The following is a 25,580-nucleotide window of genomic DNA, read 5'->3' as shown; positions in this document are numbered from 1 at the left end:
CCCGAGAGTCATTTAATTTCCACCTAAGAGCGTTTCACGCTCCGTTCTCAGCCGCAATTGCAATCTCGCCTGAGATAAGATGCATATATAAGCCAGTCTTGGCAAATCCAGCTCAGTTAACATTGCTACTTCTCTCGGGGACCAGTTCGTTGGTGGCGGTCAAATGAATTACTTGTGTGAGTGCTAAAACTAGAAGTGATGCCGGAAATAAATGCAACGTCATATTGATTCCGATTAATTTAAGTGTCAAAAATAGATATTTAAGTGTAAAAGTTATACCCTTGAGGTAAAGCCCTCTCATGGTATTATCACGTTTATCTTTCTGCGCAGTGGGCTTGATTCTGTGGGTCACTTTTGTGGTGTGCCAGTCCTCCGAGGAGATCTACCAGGCGCTGGCCAAGAGCCATGCCAACGAAAACCTCATTGTTTCGCCGCTCTCCATAGAGGCAGCCCTCAGCATGGTCTACATGGGAGCGGGTGGATTGACAGCCCAGGAAATCCAGAGTGCTCTGAGACTGCCATCCGGCGACAAACAGGAGGTGGCCAGCAGGTACAAGGCTCTCCTCGGCAGTCTGCCGGGCCGAGAGGGGGGTCCCACATTGAAGCTGGCGAACCGCATCTACGTCAACGATCAGTACACCTTGAGCCCGGGCTACAATCAGGTTGTGCGAGAGGCTTTCCAGGCCGAAGCCGAGCTTATCAGCCTGGCCAATGGACCTGCAGCGGCCGCGGGGATCAACCAGTGGGTGCTGGGCCAGACGGATGGCAAGATCAAGGACATGATTGATCCCAGCAGCATGACGACCGACGTGATGGCGGTGCTGCTGAATGCCATCTACTTCAGGGGTCAGTGGGAGTCCGGGTTCGACCCGAAACAGACCAGGAGCTCTGACTTCCTCGTGACCTCCGATAAGAGCGTGGTCGTGCCGATGATGACGCAGTTGGGGAACTTTAGGACGAACTACTTCCGCGACCTGGAGGCCCGGGTGATTGAGCTGCCGTACCGGAACTCCAACCTGTCTATGTTTATCTTTCTGCCCAACGAAGTGGGAGGCTTGAGTGCCCTGGAAGAGAAAATCGTTGGCTTCTCGCGGCTGTTGATGCCGAAGGAGGTGCTTGTGGTGTTGCCCAGGTTCAAGATCGAGTTCCACGACGAGTTGAAGGAAACCCTGGAAAAGGTGGGTTTTCTTTTAATAACAAAATTCTAAAGTCTAATAACTCTATTTTAGCTGGGTATTCGAGAGCTTTTCTCGGACAGGGCTGATCTGAGCGGATTGTTTGCCGATAAGTCTGCCGGAAAACTCAGCCAAGTCGCACACAAGGCCTACCTGGAGGTGAACGAGGAGGGTGCAGAGGCCGCGGCAGCCACTTGTAAGTCACAATGCTTATCAATCACCAATGTATATGTTGTTTATGTTTCCTAATCCATAGCTGCAGTCATCACAAATCGCTCCGGATTCAGCACGAGCTTCATTGCGAATCATCCCTTTGCATTTGTCATTCGTGATAAGGATACTATATATTTTCAGGGACGGGTTGTAAATCCCTGAAGAATTGTAATACTCATTAAATTAAGTTCTGGAAAGAAATTCTAACCAAAAACAATTGCATACTTTAATAAATTATAATAATTGTCAGGTATATAACAAATTGATGTTTAACTCTATTAGATTATCGAATTATATTAAATCCTGAAGTGAAATTCTGAAGTTCTTAAGTTGGGAAACTAAGAAAATGTCAAAGGTTGGATTTTTCCGATTAATGTAATATAGTATTTAAGAGGTTTTCAACTATTGGAAGAAAATTTTTATAGAAAACATTACCTAAAACTTCCTATTGAACCTCTGAACTCTTTCTTATCATATGTTTTTCAATTAAATCAATTACAGTTTTTAAATCTCAATACGTGCAATTAGATCTTACTATTTTGGGATACATTGTATATCTCTCGCTCGGCTTTCTTTGAAGGCATAGAAATAGGTTAAGTGGATGGCCCTCATTTTAGGAAAACACATTTGTGTCTTTTTTAATTAGCATTCCCAAACAGAGTGCGTCAGCTGTGCCCTAAAATGTTTAGTTCTCCGTGGAACGCAGAAGCCCCAGCACCGTACGATACTTCCTCAAAAAGTAGTAGGAATCACCTCCAAATATTTGAGTAACTTTGTGGGTAAATAGAAACTTAAATAGATAATAAATAAAAGCAAATAAATATATAAACTACTTATTATTTTAACTACTATTTGAGTAAGGAGAATTTGATTTATTTGTAAACAAAATGACATCACCGTGTGTCAACAATAGAAAAAGAGCGCCAAGAGAAGAACGAAATAGACAAAGTATGTTATGGGAGCGTGAGTGTAAAGAGAAAGAGAGTCGGATAAGAGAGCTCTGGTGAAAGTATGTGCTCTTAACAGAATTCTCAAACCTTTAAAAAAAATGTGGGATATACATATGTATTGGATGTATCAATTATATGGGTTATTTTATATTTAGATAAGCCACACTTAATGTTAGCTTGCTATTACTACGATTACTGAGTCAGCCTTTGACTCTAGTATTAGTACTTAGTAAGTAGTAAGAATAGTAACATGTTTTGCTTCCAATGATTCATTAATTGTTTTAATTAGCAATTAATTTGTTACAATTAAGACTTGAATAAATCATGACTTAATATGGCTTAGAAGGTTAGAAATAAATAAATGGGGATTTGATTGGAATAACCTCTAGCAAAAACAAGTATGTGAAAATTGAGATTGGGAAATTCCATATCAATAACTTACAAGGCGTCAAATTCCATAATATTAGATTATTATTTTTAACTTTACTACTAGAGAATTTTAAAATTATAAACGAAATTTTAAAAGTGTACTAACAACTTAAAATTTTAGAACCGTAAAGAAATTTTTGTCATTCAAATGGAGTTTTTATTCTCTAAATGTGATTATTATAGAATTCACGTTCCTTAAAATATAAAATATATATCTGATATATTTGAAATATAATAATAATATAATAATATAATATAAAATCAGGACAATATTTGATATTAACGTTAGTGGACATACTACTATAGTTCCCAATAACCTATTCTATGTAAAATCTGTGTTTTTCCAGTAATCTTGTTGTGGGTGCATAGTTTTTTTTTATAGAATTTGAATAAGATTTTGGTGAAGACCAAAACCTGTTGCAGGACTGGGGGAATTACAGCATAAAATCAACCACCAATAGAAAAAACGTTCCAAAGAAACCTGTCGAAGTCCAAATGATAAACAAAAAATCAGCTCTTCTGAGAACCATATTTTGCATTTAGCTCAGTTCGTTCCATCATGTCAGGTAGGCAGGTAGTAAGGGTTCTGGTACCAAAAACGCTGTGAATTAATTTCCGTTTTGTTTGATTTTCAACGTCAACCATCGGCAGCCAAGGCTACGTTGTTAATTTTTCTCCTCCAGGTCTTGATTCTGGCCATGGCCAATACAGTTAACTACTCCAAGAGCTCTGCGGGCGATGCAAAATTCGCCTCGAAGCTTTATGGCCAACTGGCCAAGGCTGAGCCAGGTCAGAATATCATCCTTTCGCCGTCGTCCATAAGGACGGGCTTGGCACTGGCCTATATGAGCGCCGAAGGCAGCACCGCCGACGAGCTGAAGCAAGGACTGGGCCTGGAGGGAGCTGGCAAAACTGAGGTGGCTCAGCACTTCGCCCAGCTCCTGGCCAAAGGACAGCAGCCGTCGCAAGCAGGGGATGGAGATGAATTCGGGCCCAAATTGAAGTATGCCAATCGGATTTATGTGGCTCAGCAGTTCCAGCTGGCCAAGGTGTATCAGGAGCTAGTCAGCAAATACTTCGCAGCAGGGGCCGAGAATGTGAACTTCACCCGGAGTGCAGAGGCGGCCAAGCGCATTAACTCCTGGGTGGAGGAGCAGACCCACCAGCAAATCAAGGGCCTCATTGGCCCGGACTCCCTCGATGAAAGCACGGCTGCCATTCTGGTCAACGCCATTTACTTTAAGGCCGACTGGCTGAGCAGCTTCCCCGACTACGCCACATTTTCCCGCCACTTTGTCAATCACGGCGGTCGAAGGGTCAGCGTGGACACCATGTCCCAATCGGATTACTTTAGGTGCGGCGAGCTGTCAGAGTTGAAGGCCAAAGCCCTGGAATTGCCATACATAGGCACGGATATCGTCTTCCTGATCATCCTGCCACAGGAGGAGCAGGGACTGGCGTCTCTCGAACAGAAGCTGAATAGCCTGGACTTGGGAGAAATAAGTTCCCAGTTGAGCAGACGAAAGGTCAACGTGCAACTTCCAAAATTCAAATTCGAGTTCGATGTACCCCTGCAGCCAGTCCTGGAGGAGGTAAGTACTGAAATCATTAAAAATGCAATAGATTTTTCTTCGAAAATTGATTTGAAAGACAATTTATAACCGAACTCATTCTTACAGCTGGGCATTCGGAAACTATTCTCTCCCCAGGCGGATCTTGGCAGCCTGCTTCAAGCCTCGGCACCCCTTCGCATCTCGGAGGTGAAGCACAAGGCCATCATTGAGGTGAATGAAAAAGGAACCACTGCCAGCGGGGCCACTTGTAAGTTTACCACCAAAAAGTACAGAGAAGGAACTGCCCGGCAGATTGATTCCCCTTTACCCGCAGTTATCAAGGCGGAGCTGGAATCCCTGTTGGTGGGCGAGGAGATCTTTGAGTTCACGGCGGATCACCCATTCTTCTTTGCCATCAAGGACACGCAGAGCATCCTCTTCATGGGCCACGTCAGCCAGCTCTAACGTCAAAGAGCGTGAGTAACTTCCCCGAACTCAATATGTTCTCCTGTTCGCATCCAATAAACGCCAATTTTCGATGTCAAGTGCAGGGACACAAGCACTGACAAGTATATCAAGCCGGTCTGCTGATTAGCTCTGGTTGCATAATGCTCCTGGCATGCTGCTCCATGTTGCTGTAATTAGAGCCATCCGGTTTGCCGTTGACATTGATAGTTTATTAAGAGGACTTGCTACTGTCGAGCTCCGATCCTGGCCAAGTGCCCAGAAGCGACAGGGTTTGGCAGACCCGTATCAGTCCCCTGTGTGTGTGTGAGTGTTTCCAGCTGGTAATAAATCAAAGTTAGTATAGCTATCAATCCATGGCATGGCGGCCGAGCAAAAAGAGTCAAGACCGAAGGCTAGCTGCACTGGGAAAAGCTGGAAAAGCTGCAATTTGAATGCCAGTGGTAAGTGGCCAAGGACCGAGCACAAGCGCTCACGGACACGCACATGGTCGAAAGTCAACAACTGTGTTGGCAATTTGCTGCAATCATCCGCAACACATCCTCTGGCTTCAGCTCTCCTTCCTTCCCATTTTTTCCGTTTTGTTTTCCCTTTTTCCGCTTTCCTTTTTTCCCAGGAGCGAATGTTTATGACTGCAGCTAAATTGTTGTCCTCCGTGTTTTGCTCGCTGGCATTTTGGCGAGGATTTGAAAGGCCCTGACCGTTGATGCCACACAAACCCGCCTCGGGGGGCGGATATTTGCATACTTCTAAACAGGTGTAAATTAAATTTGACAAATTTTTGCGGCGGCCTGTGATATCCGGCCCTACCCGGTTTTAATAACATGTTGTGGCGTATATACCTGGCCATGATTTCGGGCCATTATTAAAGTTTATTGTGAGCGAAATGATGCGCACCGCCCGCCGACTTGCCGCCGAGTGCTGGATGGGATTTGAAACAATTAGAGCGGGATTTACGCACGTGGAAAACATTTTAATTAAATCCGTGCTGCCGTGCCGTTTGGCCCTCCACTTGGCGACCCGACAATTCCTTGGAATTTTGTTACACTTTCGAAGGTTGTGCTCCCCGGATGGCTCTGGCTCCGGCTCTGGGTCTGGCACTAATTGGTGGCCAGGGCGATGCCGAAACTTCGGCTGCGTTGTCAGGGGCTACGCTCAAGTTTCCGTCAGCAAATTGAAATTGAAATGACAACACAACCAGCAGCAGCAGCAAAAGCATCAACCGCATTGGGAAAGGCAAAGGAAATGCATCGCGCGCATCTGCAAATAGAAAATTTCACGACAAGTACCAAGGGCGAAGGCGGTTGAAGCTAGGCTGTGGCATGGTTGGTGTGTCAGGACTGGTATTTGGCGGCAGGCAACGCGGCACGATACTCCTTGCTGGGCACTAGGGCGGACTCTCCTCCGCCAGGACTTGGGCCGCCCACTCGAATCACCTCTGGAGCTGACAGGTCTTTGGCTCGTTTGCCCAAATTGACAGGGAATGTCTGATCTGCTCGCCACCTATCAGCGAAGGGTACTCTACTTATTTATTTACTTTATTTATTACTCTTCGACTTGACTCCTGGTGGCTAGTAGAAACCGAAGACCTTAAGAACTTTTTGTGAGGGCAAGCCACCATTTCTTCCACTTCCTAAATATTTTCGTATTTTTTTATATCAGAAACGCAAACTTTATTATAAAAAGTGTTGTGACAGAGAGATAAAAATGTGCAACCCTTTTACTTGGGAATATTATTAAATATTAGGTCAGCAGATAGAGAAGGTATATTCATTTATTGTTATGATATATTTCATGCATCATTGAATGTCTTTTGAAAATGTTTGAAATTTAAATGTTACAGAAATAGTCACTGAAACTGAAAGAATCTTTATAAGACCATGAATTTTTTATTGTATCTTGTGAATCATGCTCGTTAGTTTAATTTTAAAGCTTTTGCGTTATCTTAATTTTTTAATAATATTTTTGGTGAAAAAGTAAATGATATTTATATTTTTTATGGTATTTTTATAAGGTTTGTTTGGTGCTTAAGGTAGGTTACGATTTTGAAAATTGGTTCGCTAGTCAAGAAAAAAGGAGGACATGAATATATCGTCTCAGCTGCTGATATATTGTAATTTAAAGGGTCGGAAATAATGACTGCATTGAGTAACTAATATATACATAGCTTTGATCGAAAAGATATGATCAAAAAATTAACTTAATGGTGCCAAGAATACAGACTGGAGGATCTACAGCTCAAAGACTTACAAAATAATGTATACTTACAATTAATTTGCACAAAATGGGGCCCTAGAATCAATAAGAGAAATAACTCCAGCTGATTCTGTTTAAAAACTACCTGAAAATGTAAAGCTTTTATTAAAACGCTGGGTTGCTAGTCATTTAAAAACTAAACTGAAAAGGTCACAATCCTTTGTGCGAACACTCCAAGGACCCCTTAATACAAGTATCTAGCATCAACGTTCTTGCATCCTAATGGCCATGTCGGGCACACGTTTGAGTCGCTCCGCAGGTGGCGGATTCCGAACTATCGTTCCACAACCTGCAGCATGCAACAGACAATTGTTGAGGCAAATTGTAATTGTAACTCACTTTTAAGTGCGTCTGACAACTTTGGTAATTAAGGAATTATGTCATGCGCATGTTTACCATTCAAAATAGTTTACCATTCTGTCCGAGGACAGCTGTGACCGTGGGCGGAAGAGCGCTCTTTGATTGCGATGGTTGCCTTGGTTTTCCTGTGTCGCATATTGCTTTTTTGCAATTGGCATTTAATTTCGAAAGTTGCTAAGTTGCATATTGTGTTTATGCAGACTGCACTCCATTGACGTGGGGATCCGCCAGGTGCAAGCGGAATGCTCACTGAACCCTGAACGCCCCCGAAGTGTTTGAAAGTTTGCACTTCCCCATGGACAGGGTGGGGGTTACCACAAAAATGATAATAAAATACCAGCTCACTCCAACGGTCGCTGGACACAATTTAACGCTCGTCCTGGCATCGGTAAGGCCCCACACAAAGGGGAGGACAGAAAGGATGTTCCGGGAAAACAAGTTAACGCTCTTCACAAAGACAGCAGCTGCCAATGTGCGTATCTGGACGAGGCAGGTTAATGAAATACTTGCCCAAGTGAGCTGGAACATGTCTGCCGCTCTGCCAGTCGGCCGGCCTGTCTCGTCATGCGACGCCGAAGGACATTGGTCCTCGCCAGGATGTCCCTTTTTTGCCAGCCAGCCAGCCAGCGTGTGTGTTCAATGGGTCCGCAACCCGGGGCGATGCAAAGTGCAAAAGTTTGTTAACACTTTGAATTTAATACAAGCTATTGAATATTAACAAGAGAGGGAACAGGACTTGGCATGCCCGACAATTATCGAGCATACGCCCCGTTGAACCCGCCCCAGGTGCCAGAGACTGTTTGCCTTTTGCCAGCTTTGTTCGCCTTTGCGGATAATTAACATTTGTATGCCAATATTTGCGCAGGAAACCGCAAGCATCCAAACGAGATTGTGTGCCTGACATGAGGGCTTCCTGCCTCTCTTCAGATTTAATTCCCATGCCAGGAGTGTTTTCTTCTGGGGAGGAGTGTCCAAACTAATAAAGTTCGCCAGTTAGGATGATATGAGTGATTGCTGGGCAAACCGGATGGTCAAGTGGGTGACAGATGTTCAAGGAAGGAGAATACCGCAGCATTGAACTACATTTGTGATCCCACAGCAAGGTATTCCAGCAGTCTTTACAAAGACGGGTGACCCATAATTAGATGCCAATTCGCCAAAAAACACACTTGGGGCCGTCTGCCCAAAATTGAACTGTCAAAGGAATTATTACCAACCGACAGCGCCGGAGGGACGAGCCACCATGCAACCGTTCGAGGTTGGAGGGGTAATCCTCGGCTCTGAAAGCTTTCGGTTCCTAACTTTGCTAAGCCCGGCCAGGACCTCGCTTTGTCCGGTCGACGCCTGCGCCTTGACGCTCTGGAAGGTTTGTTTTGGTCGTAACCACAGCCTGCAACATGTTGTGTTTTGAATGCTGTGGCGGTAAGTCCTCGTGGCCTGTTGGAGCCTATAAAAGCCACTTCCCAAGGCGGCGGCCAACCAGTTCCCAGCTTGATAGCCACGCGCGCGCTCCTCGATCGAGACAGGACTAGCCGGACTAGCGCGAATATAGCATAGCTTTGAGTGAAGTGCCAGGAAGCGACGGTTATATTTGAAGTCCTTCGGACAGTGCCCTCCGTGTGTCTGTGGTTTTGTGTGCTCCCGGGTGATTCCAGGGAACATAAATCACAAATTTAATCAATCTCACGTGCCGACTTGCAGTTTCCCCAGCAGTTTAACTAGTTTTTCGGGGTGATTAAGTATACGCCAGGTAAGCCCGGCTAATAGTAAATCCCAGTGACCTACTAAGACCCATGGGCAAGCAACCCCGGAGTCCAGCTTGACCAGGAACGTGCGGTCATTTGGAATGCGCCCATCCTGGGCACCACCTCGTGCATTTTATGACCACATTAAGGCATAAACAACGGGCAGAAAAACAAAGCACGTACTGAGTGCAAGTGCAAAAGTAAAGACTTTAAAGTGCCTGCCAACCGAGACAAGTTACGATTATGGCGGAAAATTCAAATTTCCCGCATGCTATCTACCCGAATCCCACCCCGCTCTAGGTGGATGGGGGTCTTCAATATCCAATTTTAACGGCAGCATTCGCTCGAATAATAAAAATTTATCGTAAGCGCATTAAATTTGTAGCCGCCGCAACTTTCGCTCAGTCCCTTTCCTTACGGAGGTGTAGAGACAAAGACTCCTCGCAGCAGTTAACATGTCTAAGTAAGCTCTAAGTTGCCTTTAGATCTGCCTTTTGTGTGTCCCCCACCCGGAGGAGTAGGACCAGAAACAGGACCAGGAGCAGGACCAGGAGCAGGAGCTGGAACTGGGGATGAGCGTTGTGCCATGTTGTGCATTTTTATTACGATTACAAAGCTCGCACATGCTTCAATGGGGATTGGGATGTGGGAGTTTTTCACTCTTCCCCGGAGTCCATCATAAATTCGAAATTTGTCAAATAAATAGAAGGTGGAAAAAGCACCCGATGGCAATACCCAATCCATACTGGTTTCCACAGTGGCTTGTGAATCCTTTGTAATCGGATTTAAACATGTTTCCCTCGTCCTGCGCTATGGGATTTTCACTCGTTGCCATTGCGATAGTGCGGTTATCAATGGACTCTTTTCTAGTTAGGAAGCCTTATATAATATTTAATAAGAATGTGTCATAAGTCCGGAACTTTTCCCGTAAAGCCAGAGCTTAGGACTTCCTGGAATGTCCTTATCCATTACATTCATTTAAATTCCCCTCTTTCCCCATTCCTTGAAACTCATTCGCTAAATGTACATATTTTATTTCTATTGTTTTTCCAAGTATTTCATAATTTTTTCCTTGAGATGAAAAGTCAACAGCAGGCAGGGAGTCAGCAAAAAAAAAGAAAAGGTTTATATATTCCTTTTTTGCTTACCAATATGAGAGTTCTTCTTAATCGAAAGCTGCCACTGTTTGCTTAGCCCACACCGAGATTGAATAATTAATTTCCCCGCTTAAAGGGCCGAGTGCGACCTGTATTAAAGCGTAAAGGGAGTAAGTACTGGCAGTACTCCAGCTCACCTGGCGCCTTCATCCCCTAATGTGTGTCGCATGTAAATGCCTGTGTTCCATATGTTTATGCTAGATTAAACGTTTTTCCCGCCGACCTGTGAATGGGGCATAAAGCGCACACACACCACACACGCACACCATACTTACCCGACGGCGCACAGTTATGCAGATGCCCCCGTAGGAATGCCAGCTTTTTTATTGTATCTTTAAGTAGGGCCCAGCAGCTGCCAGCAGGCTCCTCGGGGACCAGGCCAGAGCCCACTACTGCACAACTGTACTGTATATCATAATGGAGTCTGGACCGGATGCCTGAAGTGCGATGGCATTTACTCGCACCATAGTTTCCCCGGATCAAGTCGATAAAGTCAGGCTTGGGCCGAGTGTGTGGTTCATTCGCTGCCATTTGTCATGGACAAAGGAGCTGTCAGAGCGGGCTATTAATTATATCTGCCTCATCTAATTGATAAACCGAATGCCTGCGGGCATATAGTGGTGCTCACATCTTCGGCTGACTCCCAGTTGTTGCAGGTGACACCTTCAAGGACGAGCAATTAATTGTGCCTGCATCAAAGGGAGGCACTCCTGCTCATCGCTCATACGCAGTGTGGTACGCACAGGCTTATCCGTGAGAACGCCGGCAGCTGGCGTGAATTGCAATCCTTATGCAAAGGAAAAGCAAATTGAAAATGCACATGGGAAGAGGATGAGCAGGAGCAGAAGCAGGAGCAGCCAGGCAGCACCAAAAGTGGCAACTAAATGCTGGCGAAACGGCAGGCAAATCGTTTTGTTTTCTGCCTTTTTGTTCTATTAAAATTAAAAGCACATAAAAGGTTCAAAGCTTCCACTTGGCCTGTCAATGGCAGTCCGTCCTCCCAGGACGACGTGTGAGTTCGTGTTTCCGCCTTGATGCCTCCATTTCCACTTACTTTAATAGTTTCTGCTCGCTGTTTTTTTGTTGTTCCCAGGCAGCACTTCTGAGCCTCTTGGCTGCCAATGGCTTCATTGAAATTTTAGCCCCCACACACACGGACAGCATCCGGCAGGCATCATCCTTCGGGGGTGAACAGCCTCTTGTCTCTTGTTGCTGCGGTCGCATTTGATTAAAGTGCCGGACCATGTTTGTTGTCTTCCACTTATTGGCGATGATGATCGTCCTGATGATGATGTGTGTTTGGGTTGTGCTGATTTTATGCTCCAACGGATTTTCCTCTTTCTTTCTGTTTTTTTTTCTTTTTTTGTTGGCCTTTCCTTGACCCAAAAAGACACATTTACCCACTTGATCTTTCGTCGGCTTTATTGAAATTTTATTGTACAAAATTGTCTCAATATGGGGAGGGCGCTTAATGACCATCAAATGCTTGCCAACAGAGCTAACCAGCATTCCGGGAAGGCAAACAGAAATCGCATTATATTAAAAGCAATTTTAACTTTTGAGACAAATGCCCATTTGGAGCACGGCTTGAAAGGGGCAAAGAAACGAGTCTGCGGCACGTTTCTCAACTTGATTTTGTAATGGATGAAAATAAGGCGCCGCAGCCCGTCATTAAATGTTCAGGACAATTTGCAGTAATTGCACAACGAGCACGCTGTTCGTGGAAAACGTAGTTTCTCTTGAAAACAGGAAATTAATCTAGGACGCCAACGCCAACGACCAGTACATTTCGCAGGACGAGGCGGTGTATGTTCTGCCTCTTGCCGCTGCAACCTAATTAACGTGAACAATTCAGCCACATTAACAATGCATATTCACGTTGAAATTGTTTATAATTTGATAACACGCCTCAGTGGACAGAGGGGCGGGGAAGTTTGCACTCGATCAAGTGGAAAATCAAAACTAAAGACAGGCCCTAACCAAAACAGAGGCACATTGAGGGTGGTATGGTCAGGGCTGGACTGGACTGGGCTTGGGGAGTGCATTTTCCTGCAAGGAGAAAATTCTTGGTCACTCACTTTGAGTTAAACTTCTTTGGCTTTAATTTCAAGCTGCCACCTGCACTGATGCCAAACACAACTCTGAATGAAGATGGAATATCCTGCAGAGTCCACAGATCGCTGTCATCGCTTAGGAAAAGTTAGGAAATGGGGACTGGCTTTCCCGCAACCCCCTTAATTTCCACGAAGGGACTGTCAAAACCTTCGAGAGGGTACACAAACGCACACGATTTATGTGGGAAAAAACCAAACGCCATCAGCATATGCCTCACTGAACCACTCACAATATCCATACATACATACATAGGCGAATGCGTTGTCCTTTCCATCTCAACCACAGTGGGCTATGGCTAACATCCTACCAAAGGACTATAAATAATGATTTTAGTTCCGAAAATGAACAAAAAAACTATTCTGTAAATAAAAAATGAAAAAGCAAGGGCTGTAACATTGTTTTTGCCTTTCAATAATTTACCTATTTCCATCATGATTTCCCTGATTTTTATTTTCGTAAATAATTAATTTTGATTTTTAAAATGCTTCGTAAAAGATAATTAAAAGCAACCTAAAATCTGTTTGATTTTGTTTTATTTTATTTGTGACTTTCAGTGAAGATTCAGTGAAGAACGAATAACCAATTTTCATATTTTTATATTCAAAATATAACAAGAGTTAAGATACCCAAAATGTATGTGTAGTTCTTGAAGCTTAACGAAGAAAAAAAACTATTAGGATATAAAAGTAAACATAGTTTTTCAATCAAAACGAGTCACTCTTAAAATCTCTCAAAAGTACTTTTACTAGATGTTATCAGTGATTTTCCTTAATTTATAACAAAATAAGACTAAAGAAGAAAACGATTATTTATGAAGGTTTTGAAGACTATGAACCACTGTACCATCCACGCGCCAGGGCTATTGACAATCTCGGCTAAACTTCCGCCGACTGGCTGTCCCTTTTCGGATGCCATTTTAGCTCAGCCATTCCCAGTTCCCAGTTCCAATCCCCCCGTCCAGACCCCATCCCGGGCCCGGTGCCATCCCAGGCCGCAGTAGTCTCTGAGGCAGAGCAATCAATAAGTTCGTATATCCGTCAATGCCGCCGCCACTCGGATACTGTTGCCCGACTCGAGTGGCGGGCCATACAAAGTGGCCAAATGAATTTTCTAAAAGTTTAGCTGCCGGTCTCTTTTTTTCATCACACTTTTGTGGCAGAAATCGGTGATAATATAAAGTTGAGTTCGGTTTTTCATTGCTTTGCTCTGGAACACTTAAAGCCGGCCGACCGACGGCGATATGTCAAATCTGAGCAGCTTTTATGGCCAGATAAAGCAATTAAATTCAAATCGCCAACGGGGAAGGCAGGCGGAGAATGGGAATAAAAAACAAATCAGAAAGGAACCTGATAGGCAATTTGGGGGACAACAGACAAAATTAGGCAGCAACATTGTCTAAACAGGGGGCGACGGCACAATCAGGAGCATCATCAGGGCCGATAACGATTACGGATATTATTATGTTAATCGAGATTATGATGACAGTCATCAGCGCCTCGTCAGGCGGGCACAATCTGCTCAAAAAGGACAAGGTTCCGTGCCGTGGTCTCCTTCCCCCCCTGGCCTCCTCGTGGCCGCGACTCGTGCCACGAGTTGAACTGAGACGCAGACACACAAATCTCTTTATAATCGTCCTGGCTCTGGTCCTTGACAGGGGACGCTGAAACGCTGGCCTAGGAAGGGGCGTGTCCGGGCCGGGGTTCTTTCTGTTCTGTTCTGTTGCCGGGAGCGGGTCGGTTGGAGGATGGTTCGGGTTCTTGTGCCTACACTTATAAATTTTTATTTGTTGGCATTCCGCAATTTATTTTATATCTTTTCTAGCGGCCGTGGCAACCTCTGCGAACGCACTTTCTGCCTGTTAGCCAGTTTGCCTGTCCGTCGTCCTTTTGTCCGTCTAGTCCCCTGCCTGTCCGTCCGTCCGTCAATTTGTTGGCTTGCGCAATGCTCTGTCAATGCCTGGCGGCGTGGCTCTTGGAGGAGGCGCGTCGTGCTGCTCGTTCTCAGGCCGTTACACTTTGAGAAAGTTTTCGGCGGCAAGGAATCTGGTCAAAGGAAGCCCTATACGGTTACTACCGGCTCCCGGGGTACTTATGCCCCCAACAAGAGGCCTAATCAAATTATGTCCACTTTGTTGTCCTGCGGATGATGCCTTTTGCCAGGCAAAGTAGGTTATGCCGGAGATGTGCTCATTAGGACAGATGCGTTGATCTGATTGTCGGCTTTTTCTGTCGCCCATTAGTCGCATGTCAATGCTGCGACATCGTGACGTATGCGTAATATATGTTTTTGCTCCTTCAAAGTTCGAAGGACCTCTTCTATTGGCTGTCGCAAGTGCTCTGCTAACGCGTCCTGAGATTCCCGGCGTGCTGTGAGTTCGGTCTTCTGCGTTTCAGTCTTTGCTATGTTGGGAATGCTGTTTGTGATTTTTCTTTTCGTCTTCTCTCTTTCTTTTTTTTTTAACATTTTTCACCGTGTCGCAGTCCGGGGGAAAACCCCGCCTGCCGCCGCCTCTTTGTTGTGTTGGTTGTTTGCTCGTGTTTCCGCCATTTCCCCGATTTCCACCATTCCACTGCTCCACTGCTCCTAGATCCTTTCTTCGTTTTTCTTCTCCGCCGGAGTCACTCACGCGTTAAGCGCGTTGCGTGCTTTATGAATCTGCCTTTGGACTGCTTCTCTATTACGTTCTAGACAAGTTGAACTTGTTCGCCGACTCCACCTCCACCTCCGCCACCGCCTGCGTCTCCTTCTCGTCCTTGTACTCCTACTTATTTCCGGTTGATTTTCAGCTGCGTCCTTTGTGCGCTCGCCTAGACCCATTTCCTCCCCAACAAGGACTACGCGTTGGCGTTGTAGTCGTAGTCTCACGGCATTCGTGTTTATTAAGTCTAATTCAATTCTGCGTGAATTTTATTTGTTGCATACATTAGCACTGATGACGCTGAGAAACCCCTCGGGCCCATCTCCTGTGCAGATCTGAGGTGCTCCGCCTCCGTCACAGTTGTAATTACACACTTAGCAATTTGGAGAGCTCTTCTATGAAGTTTTTAATTAAAACTTTGATAAATAAGCTCAATTTATAGCCAGCCAGATATTTAGCATTTAACAAAGGCACCAACGCATTACGCCCCTGCCCGGCATCTTCTCCCTTTTCTTTGTGTTTTGGTGTGCATTTCTTTGGGAGTGCAGATTTTCCCCATTTTAATTGAAAATTTACCAAGGATGTCTTGCTCTTTGAAATGCTGTCGGGAGGGAGCGTGCGCTCCGAGAAGGATGCGGAGTAAATTAAATTGACAAAGTAAATATACCGAGGGGGAATTCTCGTAAATAAATATCCGGACCATGGCCACGGAAAATTTGCTCAAACTTACACTGTCGCCCACTCGCATCTCTCGCTCTGATTTGGGCAATTTTCGCGATCTGATTACAGGCAGGCTCCGCGGAGCGTTTGCAGTTTATCAGACGCCAGCAATTGCATTCTATTTTTATGTACTCGGGGCATATTTAGATGGAAATTTATGGCTGAGATGGCGTTACCACATTTGTTTCAATTATTCACAGTTCGAATGAAAAAGGCACCAGCAACATGCATATAAATTCAACGCAAATGCCAAGTGCGGAGCAGGATTCGCAGGGCTTATAAATTTTTATAGCTCTCGACGCACACAGTCACACAGAGACAGAACGCTAAGTAAACACACATGAGCTGCCAAAATTGTCGAGCATACATACACACATACACACACACTGTGTGGAAAGTGGCCTCAAGTGGGTCAGGATCGGGCCAAGTCAAATCAATTGACGCCGAGACGCATCTGCACACACTCGCACTGGCAGCACCATTGTCCTCCTCGTGTCAGCAGTGTGTGCGTGTGCGATGGCAATACGATTAACCCACAAACGGCCGGGGAGGACGTGCCTCGAATCCTTTTCCGAGGACACTGTGGCAAGTACGACTGACACTGCAAGTGCAATGTTGCTGCTGCTGCTGCTGCTACAATTGCGAAACGTGGCCAGTCAAAGGAGAGTGCTTGTTGGCTCCGCTTCTCGCCATTTGGCCATTACTGCAATTCCCCAGCCAACAGGGCGGATGGGTAACGAGCAGTGACGACGTAGTATTGGGAAGTATCAGTAATGCCAAGATGCTTGGCTCTTGCCTACACAGAAACAGAAAAGGATGTGTTGCTTCTACTGGGAAATAAGGTAGCAGGCATCATTTAATAAATATCATGTAGTTGTTGGAGTAAGAAACATTTAGTAAGCTCTTGTTTCTTAAAGCTAAACATAAAATTGATGTCTTTTTTACTTGTAAAACCTTTTTAATTAAATTACACAACTCAAATATATATAAAAAACTTGGCAAGACAAGATATTTGCTTGTGCCTTAACCCTGGCCAATTTTGAAAATAGGGCGTTCTGCTTAGGTTCCGGCTCATAACCAAAATACATCATCGTTCCCGTTCATGGTTTGGTTCACATGCTTTTAAAAATAAACAAAGTCCCCGGGAATAAATGGTTTCGCTGCGGAGGGGTTGTTGAGCTGAACATTGAGTGTATTTATAATGTTAGCTTAAATTTACAGCTTAATTTTTATACAATTATAATTTATTCTTACTAGAAGTGGGATATTTATATAATTTATTCAGTTAAAGTAAGGTATATTTCAGGTTTCCCTGCCTCAGTACCTTACCCATCCCTGACGGCAAGCAATCGTAATGACAGTGCTTGCATTCTTTTGGCCGAAAAACAAGCACAAAGAAGTCCTCGTTGAGATGGAGATGTCTCCCCCGACTGCCTCGGTGTCTGTGGCTTGTTTGTGTTTAATTTGTGGCCCAGCCCCAGCTGTTGACAATCGATGACGACGACCCCTTGGAGGAGGCTCCCCGACTGCAAGCCATCTGCACCTGCTCCGCGCCATGTACGAGCAACATAGCTCCCCTTTCGCGCGCCTGATTAAGTTTCTGCATTAATTTTCCTACACCCTCGAAGGTCCTCGATCCAGTTGGTCCTCTTGCCTCTCATCGCTTGTTTGCTTAGCCATTAGCCGGGGATTCTGTGACCTGCGGGTCGTGGCGGACTGACTGGCGGAGCTTTAAGGCTGCAGGTCGAGAGCCGAGGACTGACCTTTTTGTCAGCGAGCAGCCCTCCCGCTGGCAGCTTTTGCCTTGCTGGCTTTTCACGCTTCGGTTGCAATCAAATTTATCGGATCCGCTTTATGGCCACCCCGGCAATCCTCATCAGCGCAAAGTCGATTACAAAATTTGCGTGCAGGACCCTTTCTTGATTGCGGAATCGCACACAACTCGATTAGAGTGCGATAGAGTGCAGCTGCCGTGGGTGGAGGGACGCAACGAGGGTATTGAGTCGATAAAATGCGAGATCTAAGCACCTTTGATGGCCCTCCATTGCCAGATGCGATTAGGTTCAGGCTTGGAAGCTGCCTCCACCGCTCCATTGTCCAATTAGCCACATGGCTTCGGCTCAATCCTGTAAGTTTGCATCATATTCCGGTTGCTGCAATTAATTTGTTGGTCCTGCAGCTCAGTTGTTGCCCCGGCCGAGTTTGCTCATTAAGGACCCGCCAGGCTCAGGCGGCTTCACAGGCGGCATAATGAGCTCAGTTCAAGTGCAAACTGTTTGCCGAGTCCCGGGCGGTCAAAGGACGTCCTCCTCGCCCTCATCCTCGCCTATCTATATTTAGATACCTCAACAAAGTTTTTCACAACACTTAAGTCGAACAGATAAAAGGCGTTCGCCTCTTGGCCATCTATGGAATTCCGCAGGCTGTTGACGGAGGCTTCTACTATGTAGCCACGTTGCCCCTTTGGCACTCAAACTCAAGGCTCTAACCGTTGGCTGTTCTCGGCGTCAATTTGCCGTGATTAGTATAAATAAGTAACAGTTAGTGACCCATTTTCTGCACACCATTGAGCAGAAAGAAAAGGCTTTAATGCCTCGCCTTCACCACGGAGTTTGTGAACTGTGGATGAATCCTCTAGGGTGGACCTGACCAGCACGTAAAAGTTCATTTCCTGGCTGAGATCCTAAATTGATTGCTTATATTCTTTGATACATATTAATACCCTAGTCAATGTGGCTATGTCCTATGCTTTTGAGTGAATGTCTATAGGTGGAATGCCGCCAGAACTTGTTAAGGGAGACCATCGAGTCAGGTTTCAAAGATTTTGCATTCTTGGTAGTCGGAAAGTTAAAAGCTGTGCTTAAAATAAACGTTCTAGGTAATAATATTTAAAGGTCTCTCATCTTTGAAGCAGATGGCTTGCCTGAATAAATCTTTTGCTTCCTTGTTTGTATAATAATTGAATAACTATTAAAACAAAAATGTCTCTTTTATATCTATATTTTCTTGCCTTCCTCTGAATTTTTTAAGGAAACAGCCGAGTAGCTCAAAAAAACAAATTGTTCCATCCGGCTCGAAGGACAAAATTGATCAAATGAGAGACACCACACTTTGCTTTAAATATTTTGATGAGGAAAGAAGATATAAGTCTTTCTTTAACTTAACCAGAGATCTAAGTACATAGCTTCAGCCAATCCTGAACACTAAATGTTTCATAAGGATTTATGATACATATTTTATATTTAGACATCAATGGTTTTTGGCATATTTCTGCTTAACAATTGTTTGTTGCAATCATAAGTTCTACGCCACTGGCAAAATATTGTAGTAAAAAAAAGTTTTACTCTAAAAAGTCCACCCCAATGCGTAGGGGATACCTGCGCGATTTTCAGCCGAATTTTATTTATGCATCCGCTCCGTGTCTCGAAGATAAATATGCATGGGGCACACACCGTGCTGGCAAGTGGCAAGTGGACGAGGTCAGGGGTCTGGGGGTGGAGCATCAAGAACCGCCATCATCGCCGTAATCAACAGTTTAACGCCAACGCTCGGTGGCCCAGTTTTCGCGCCGCCACTTTGTAATCGTTAAGCTGGTCGTGCGGCCAACTAACTATAGGACGAGGCGGACACACACGCGGCCCGGGGAAGTAAGGGTTACGGAGCGAAGACCGACCAGCATCGACGTCGTAAAATCATTTGTTTATCGCTGCGGCCGTTTTGGCCCCATTAGCAGTTCAAATCCATTGCCATAAATCCCCCAGTTGCTGAAAACAGGGCTAATTCCCCTGCATGCATATATATGTTATACTACACATGGGTGTTTTTGGCGCCAGATGGCAGATGACGCGGCGATTGGCATGCAACATAAAAGCGTATTTTATGATTTAAGCGCCACAATGCCACAACTCACAGCGTGAGCATGGCATGAGCACAAGCCCGAGCCGGAGCCACATGCCGAAAGTTAATCACACATAAAACGTAATACTTTACGGTCACCACGAGTCCTTGGTCCCTGCTCAACCCCAATAAAGTTGCCCAATTTCGGGGCAAATACTCGTAACACAAAATAAATTGCATTCTGCGGATTTTACATTAACAAATTGCAAACAAATCAAGTTGCCCCAAAACCAAAGCAATTAGTTGCGGCCAAACAACGGCTAACCAGAGGATTTCAAGTCGCTCGAGAACTTCTGGCAGCGAACGCAGCTGGAAAGGGTTTTGTGGCTAAGTTTATCGCCGGGTTATTTGTGAAGAAAGTTTGCCAACGCTTAGGTCATTGTTTATGTATTAGGTTAGCCAAGTAATAAAGCGAATCAGAGAGAGTCGTATAGTTGATGTATTTAATGCTTAGCAACATATTCAGTAAGTAGAAAACAGTTTGTGGTTGCCATTCGATATGGCCTTCCTCCCAGACAGATTTGTGTGTATGATCCAGAAGTTTATGCATCGGATTTCGTCCTGGGTGACAGCTGAGGGCCGAAGGTTCACGCACATGTACGTCATAGGCGGTTAACATGGCTGCCTGCTGCGATCAAGCGGAAGTGGCTCATACACATTCACACAGCCCCCCGAGAGTTGGCAACTTTTCGCGAGTTGAAGCAACTTTTGATCCCCGGCGGCATCCGAGGCATTTTAATCAACTCCGGAGAGCACTGCCGGACGCACTGGAATGCGGCTAATAAATATTTATTAGTGGTGGCCCTGTCGCCATAGATATGAAAGTTTAGAATTCTCTGACAACGCATCGCCTGCTGCCATGTAATCCCTCTGGACCAGTTGAGTCCTTAAGCCATGGCACTCGGCTCTTATCCTGCCGTGCTGCCAAGTCGTCCTTGAGTGCAGCAAGGCCTGCTGCCTGATTGTTGTGGCAACAGGCGAGAGGCAAATGTGCTTTTGATGACATTTTAAATGCCGTCGGGCCCAGGAATGCTTCTGAGAAGGGGAGCTCCTCGGGCTCTGACGATTCCCCCCGCCAAGAAACTAATCAATACGCACACACACGCATCCCAATCCTCGTGCTTTTCGGGTTATGATTCCATTTTGGATCCACCGCAGAGGCCAGCTGAACCGAGGCGTGGTAATCGAAAAAAGGGAAAAACATAAATTGATTTTCAACAAAGCGAAAAAAGGGGAGCACCAATTTGCTGCTCTCGATTTGTTTTCCCTATATACATATGTATGTATATATTTCTGCCTGGTTTTCCACCCCGGTTTTGTGGCGTATGTTTCCCGGCACACTTGCAGTTTTTAGCTGCTCGAGCAGACACGTTTCGGGAGAAAGAAAAGTTTTCAAAGGTCCTCTGCCCTTTGAGTTGTTGATGACATGTTCCGGCGCTTCGACGTGGTCCGCCGCCGCACCCGGGCAGATAAAAACAAAAAATGTCAACAACAGGAGCGCTTTTATTTGCGGAAAAACAGAAAACAGAAAAATTAATTCAAGTTCGGCTCCTTCAGCTTGCTTTAAAATGTAAAGCGACAAACTTTTGGCCTGCGTTTGCAATTCTTTTATGTTTTCCACAGCTGTTGGCAGTTGTCTTCGTCCCCAACTCAGGCGTGGGCCTAGTAGATTTAATTAAATTTTTCTATATAGCAAAACATTGTCAAGGGTGCTTCGTGTGCGAAAGTTTTGCTTTAGGGCATCATCGGGAGTTGTAGGACATGTCCGGGATATACATAGAGTCCCCAGTGGCGAAATGAGTGAGAGCACTGAGTTTTTAATTTAGATATTTTAATTTTTTTAATTCACCCCACCTAGACCTCCTTTGCGTTCCAATTACATGGATTATCCGCACGCTTTCGACGTAACTAGATTCCCGTCACCTGCTCCTTTGCATCGCATTATCCACAGCAAAACACAGCATCCCATATGACCTCTGCACCCTGTTTTTTATGCCTGGCATTTTGAAGGACCACCTAGGCCCAGGCTAGATGAAAATGAATATGCATTCGGATGTTCTGGGCAAGGATAATAAAAAAAACAAAACAAAACAAGGACCTTGCCCAACCGTAAAATATCCAGCACTCTGTTTGTCGAAATCATTGCCTACTTTTTGAATGCTGTAGGTTACGTTTCAACAGCAACTATAAAAGTACTACTATTATACTGGGGGTCAAGAGAAAAAGTTTTAACAAACTTTCTTATAATAACTAAACGTTCTAATTTTAACTATGCCATTTTGCCAAAACGAAATAGGGAGGGAAATCTAATTTAAACGTATTTTTGTTTCGTCTATCATTGCTTAAATTTTGTGAAGAGACAAAGTCTTTGCTAAGAAATTTGGGTTGACAATGCGATAGCTAACATTAGCACTGACCCGACTCCCTGTCAATTATGTTTTGGTTCGACAATATTACAGCTGCTTTTAGATAGTCAACTGAAGAAGCTTCTGTATCACAACAAAAAAAAGCTGTAAGGTGTCTTGTGTGTGGTTATATCTCGTTCCAATAAATTCCATGAACATAGAAAGCCGGTTTGGTTTTACAATAAGTTTTTTATATAATTACTTTTTCAATTCAGATAGCTATCAGTAACTTTAACAGGGATTGGAGAAACTGACTCTTAATCTGAACATTATATTAGAAATTTCCTAAGCAAAGTGTGATCCAATTACTTGGTTCTTGTATATTTTGGTATATGTTTAGAACATTTTATTGTTTCTTAAAAATATGATAGGCTATTAACAACTATTTTCTTAAAATTTTAGGTTATTTGTGAATTACAAAACCCTTTAACTACTTTAAGTGCAAAGAATTCATGACCTTTAAAGATCTAATATCTTACAAAATTAGTATTTCGTTAACCAAATTTTGTAGTAATTAATTTAAAAATATTCTATAATGGATATAGTTTTACTTTTTCTTTTTTGTTTCCATTCATTTGGTTAGCTTTACATATAATTTACCCATATATACTCTCTTTGTGCTGTGTACTAATAAAGAGAAAATAAATCATTCTATGTCGGTGGCTTTTTCATTAAAAATTATCAGGAGCACAATGTATAAAAGTTGGGAATTTGCATGGATGCCTGCTGCCAGAAGTGCAGCGCCAGTTTGTGTGCATTTTGTACATCGAAATTTAACCCAGTCGAGAAGGGGAATTAAAAATACGATGCCATGCCTGAGGCGAACCTGCCATATATTTAATATTCTCTAAGTTGTCAGACAAGGTACAGGTAACCAAAGAAGATGGATAACTGTGAAAGAATCCTAAACGCCTTGTTTAAATAATAACAATTCTTTTTTGATATTCTGAAAGTCCTTTCACAGCTCAAGCAGAATTCGAAGTGAACTTGATCCTAGCTGGCTATTGTGGTATGAGCCAGGTGTCCACAGGGCGGATGTGGCATTTGAACAAAAAAGGCAAAGTATTAAGCTCTTTCCAGCATTTTAGAGGAATGATTTGTTAGCTCTCAACTTTTCACTGTGCTTTCATTACCCTCTGAGTAATTAACACCTGACACAGCCTGCCGTTCACCTGAATTGTTCGTTATTATGTGTAGGCGAAGGGAAAAGAGAACCCACACAGATACTTGGATACTCAGATACTGAGATACACAGTTACTCAGATACTCAGATACTCGGTTACTCAGTTAGGCGTCTAACGAAATTTACCCACTCATGTGCAGCACAGATAGCCAGCAGCAGCAATCTGTGCAGTTGATTGCAATAAATTGCATTTTGCTGGGAAACCTAATTATATTAAGTTGCAATTACGGGTAAAGAGGGCGCCAGAACTTGGCACAGGTGCAAATGGCAAACGGCTGGCTCTGCTCTGCTCCACTCGCTTGGCTTTAAGCACTGAAAAAATGCTGCCAAATTGAATTGGTTGCACTTAGCTGTGCATTACTGTACGCTGCACAGATGCACAGTTGCACAGAGGAGTGATGCAGCAGATGCAGATGGGGCAGGCTGCATTACCCATTTTATGCTTTATGTGGCCTACGTTCCGGTATTTCTTATTTGGATTGCATCGGGCATCCTGGGTGTATCGTTGCCGTGTTTTTGGCCTGTGCGCCCATACATTTATCTGACTTGTGGGGTGAGCACGTGAGCAGATTATGATTACATGCAGTGCCACTGCTGCCTCGGATCCACCTGCTTTGAGCCCGGGCTGCGCATCGTTTGGCAAAGCCAATCAGAGGCAGCAAACAAAAATAGATGGGTTCGAAAAGCTGCCGGCGAGAACTTGAAACTCAATTTTGAAATGCGAAGGGCATCCATGAGGTAAATTGGGAAGGCCTTCCTTTCATTGACTGCAATTGTAGCAATTGCTATAGAATTTAATTTGGAAATTATGATGCATCTGTTTCTATTAAGGTAATTTAAAACTAGGTAACTGATATATATATAAACAATTATTATGTTTATATAAAATATTATATTATATATTTAAAAAATAATCTCTTTACGAATACAGTCTTTAATCGGGGTAGGGAATGTCCTCTTTAAAGTTTGTAAAGCTAGATTCAACATTAATTTTCCCCCTTAATCGGCCATAGTTAATATATTTATTTATAGAAGGCACACTTTGAAAAACGTTTTGTGACTCTAAAGAGATCCACTTAAACACGAATTTTGAAAAAATCACCCTTGGCGAACTTTAATCATCCTCTTGTTTAGTTTTAATCCAATTAAGAAGCATATTTGAATATATTGAATTCTCTAAATATTTACTCTTTCTTTCCATTCACAGCCGAGAACTGCTCCGCGACCGGAAGCGGAAGTTGGCAAGCCGGAAGTCCGTCTGGTAGTTACAGTCGCTCTTTATGCAGCTCGCCTCTGTGATGCTGACGCTGAAGGTGAAAGTGTTGGCAAGGCACTGAGCACTGAGCACTGAGCGAGTGGAAAGCGGAAATCGAGGAAGTGCCCGAACCTGCTCACTTCTTCCCCACTCTCCGCCTCGACTCCGGCTTAAGCACACAAATCCGGCATAATGCAGCGCTAAAGCTCCAGAAACAAATAAATCCGGGACACTCTCTACACTGCAAGGAGCACCAATCACGTCCATTGTGGGACGGGAGCCTTCCGCCCAAGGACACGCAATTTCTAAGCAGGAAACGGCGACAAGGCGGCCAGCAAAATGGCGGACCTGGAGCGCATACGCCTCGTCCTCCTGGGCGGCGCCGGCGTGGGCAAGAGCTCCATTGTGAAGCGCTTCCTGTTCAAATCCTACACAGACAAGTATCGCGCCACCGTCGAGGATCTCTACAATCGCGAGTACGACCTGGGCGGGGTCACGCTAAAGGTGAGTGTCCTGGTGTCACCGCATTTTAAGTGGGATTTTAAAACGAAAGTCACTTTTTCCCAGAACATTTAATAAAAACATTTTATTCCGCGAAGCCCATGCTGTATGAGCTTTCATTGAGTTCAATTTTTATATTTGATTTAATTTCTAAAGCGCTAGAAAGAACTCTTACGACCAATTATAAATTTGCAATAGTTGACAGAATACAAATAGTATAAACTATAAAGGGAAAAACATACATGAAAACATACATATATTTGGCCCAGTTTACATAATTAAACACTTTTCCTTAAATGAGACTAAATTTCAAGCTGAAGTACATAGCATAGTATTTGCATTTTGTAAGTGCACTTGGGCAGGTTAATGTAAACTGCCGGCAATTAGTGGCGGCTTCATTAACCCAATCACTGTTGAGGTCATCAACTTTCCGAAATTCTAAGCCCATTAATTAGAAGGAAATCTACTAATTGGATGTCTGGAGAATTGCCTCAGTATCTGGCTCTGCCGGAGGCAAAGGCTCAGTGCTTCATATGCAAAGTATTAGCCAAGACACGTGTGCT

At 44.2% G+C, this 25,580-nt stretch overlaps 3 protein-coding genes across 3 annotated transcripts in view; all 3 read left to right on the top strand.

Moving 5' to 3' along the window:
• The first annotated feature begins 3 nt into the window (after positions 1 to 3).
• Positions 4 to 1,903, top strand: Spn42Dd (Serpin 42Dd). Its single transcript, XM_020959910.2, has 4 exons — positions 4 to 176; positions 331 to 1,178; positions 1,230 to 1,371; positions 1,432 to 1,903. The coding sequence occupies exons 1-4, from the start codon at positions 164 to 166 to the stop codon at positions 1,548 to 1,550; spliced, it is 1,122 nt and encodes a 373-aa protein (XP_020815569.2). The 5' UTR covers positions 4 to 163; the 3' UTR covers positions 1,551 to 1,903.
• A 172-nt stretch (positions 1,904 to 2,075) lies between these two features.
• Positions 2,076 to 4,894, top strand: Spn42De (Serpin 42De). The gene is made up of 3 exons (XM_086838176.1): positions 2,076 to 4,359; positions 4,447 to 4,588; positions 4,655 to 4,894. The coding sequence occupies exons 1-3, from the start codon at positions 3,466 to 3,468 to the stop codon at positions 4,783 to 4,785; spliced, it is 1,167 nt and encodes a 388-aa protein (XP_086694302.1). The 5' UTR covers positions 2,076 to 3,465; the 3' UTR covers positions 4,786 to 4,894.
• A 3,984-nt stretch (positions 4,895 to 8,878) lies between these two features.
• LOC110189416 (GTP-binding protein Di-Ras2) overlaps positions 8,879 to 25,580 on the top strand; it is a 33,619-nt gene continuing 16,917 nt past the window's right edge. The window contains exons 1-2 of the mRNA XM_020959475.2: positions 8,879 to 9,151; positions 24,469 to 25,020. Of these exons, the coding sequence (XP_020815134.1) occupies positions 24,856 to 25,020 (165 nt within the window). The 5' untranslated portion in view covers positions 8,879 to 9,151; positions 24,469 to 24,855. The remainder of the gene's footprint in view (positions 9,152 to 24,468; positions 25,021 to 25,580) is intronic.

Source organism: Drosophila serrata, unplaced genomic scaffold, assembly GCF_035046125.1.
Source record: "Drosophila serrata isolate PLE 108 unplaced genomic scaffold, ASM3504612v1 contig_347, whole genome shotgun sequence".
NCBI classification, from domain to species: domain Eukaryota; kingdom Metazoa; phylum Arthropoda; class Insecta; order Diptera; family Drosophilidae; genus Drosophila; species Drosophila serrata.
Note: the sequence above shows the minus strand (reverse complement) of the source record. Positions and strands in the feature narration are given on the sequence as shown.

Bases quoted from the DNA above. Each gene is read 5' to 3' on its own strand.
- Spn42Dd (XM_020959910.2), top strand. The intron at 1,179-1,229 runs GTGGGTTTTCTT...ACTCTATTTTAG, and splicing joins TGAAGGAAACCCTGGAAAAG to CTGGGTATTCGAGAGCTTTT. The intron at 1,372-1,431 runs GTAAGTCACAAT...CCTAATCCATAG, and splicing joins AGAGGCCGCGGCAGCCACTT to CTGCAGTCATCACAAATCGC.
- Spn42De (XM_086838176.1), top strand. From the start codon at position 3,466: ATGGCCAATACAGTTAACTACTCCAAGAGCTCTGCGGGCGATGCAAAA. The intron at 4,360-4,446 runs GTAAGTACTGAA...TCATTCTTACAG, and splicing joins TGCAGCCAGTCCTGGAGGAG to CTGGGCATTCGGAAACTATT. The intron at 4,589-4,654 runs GTAAGTTTACCA...CTTTACCCGCAG, and splicing joins CACTGCCAGCGGGGCCACTT to TTATCAAGGCGGAGCTGGAA.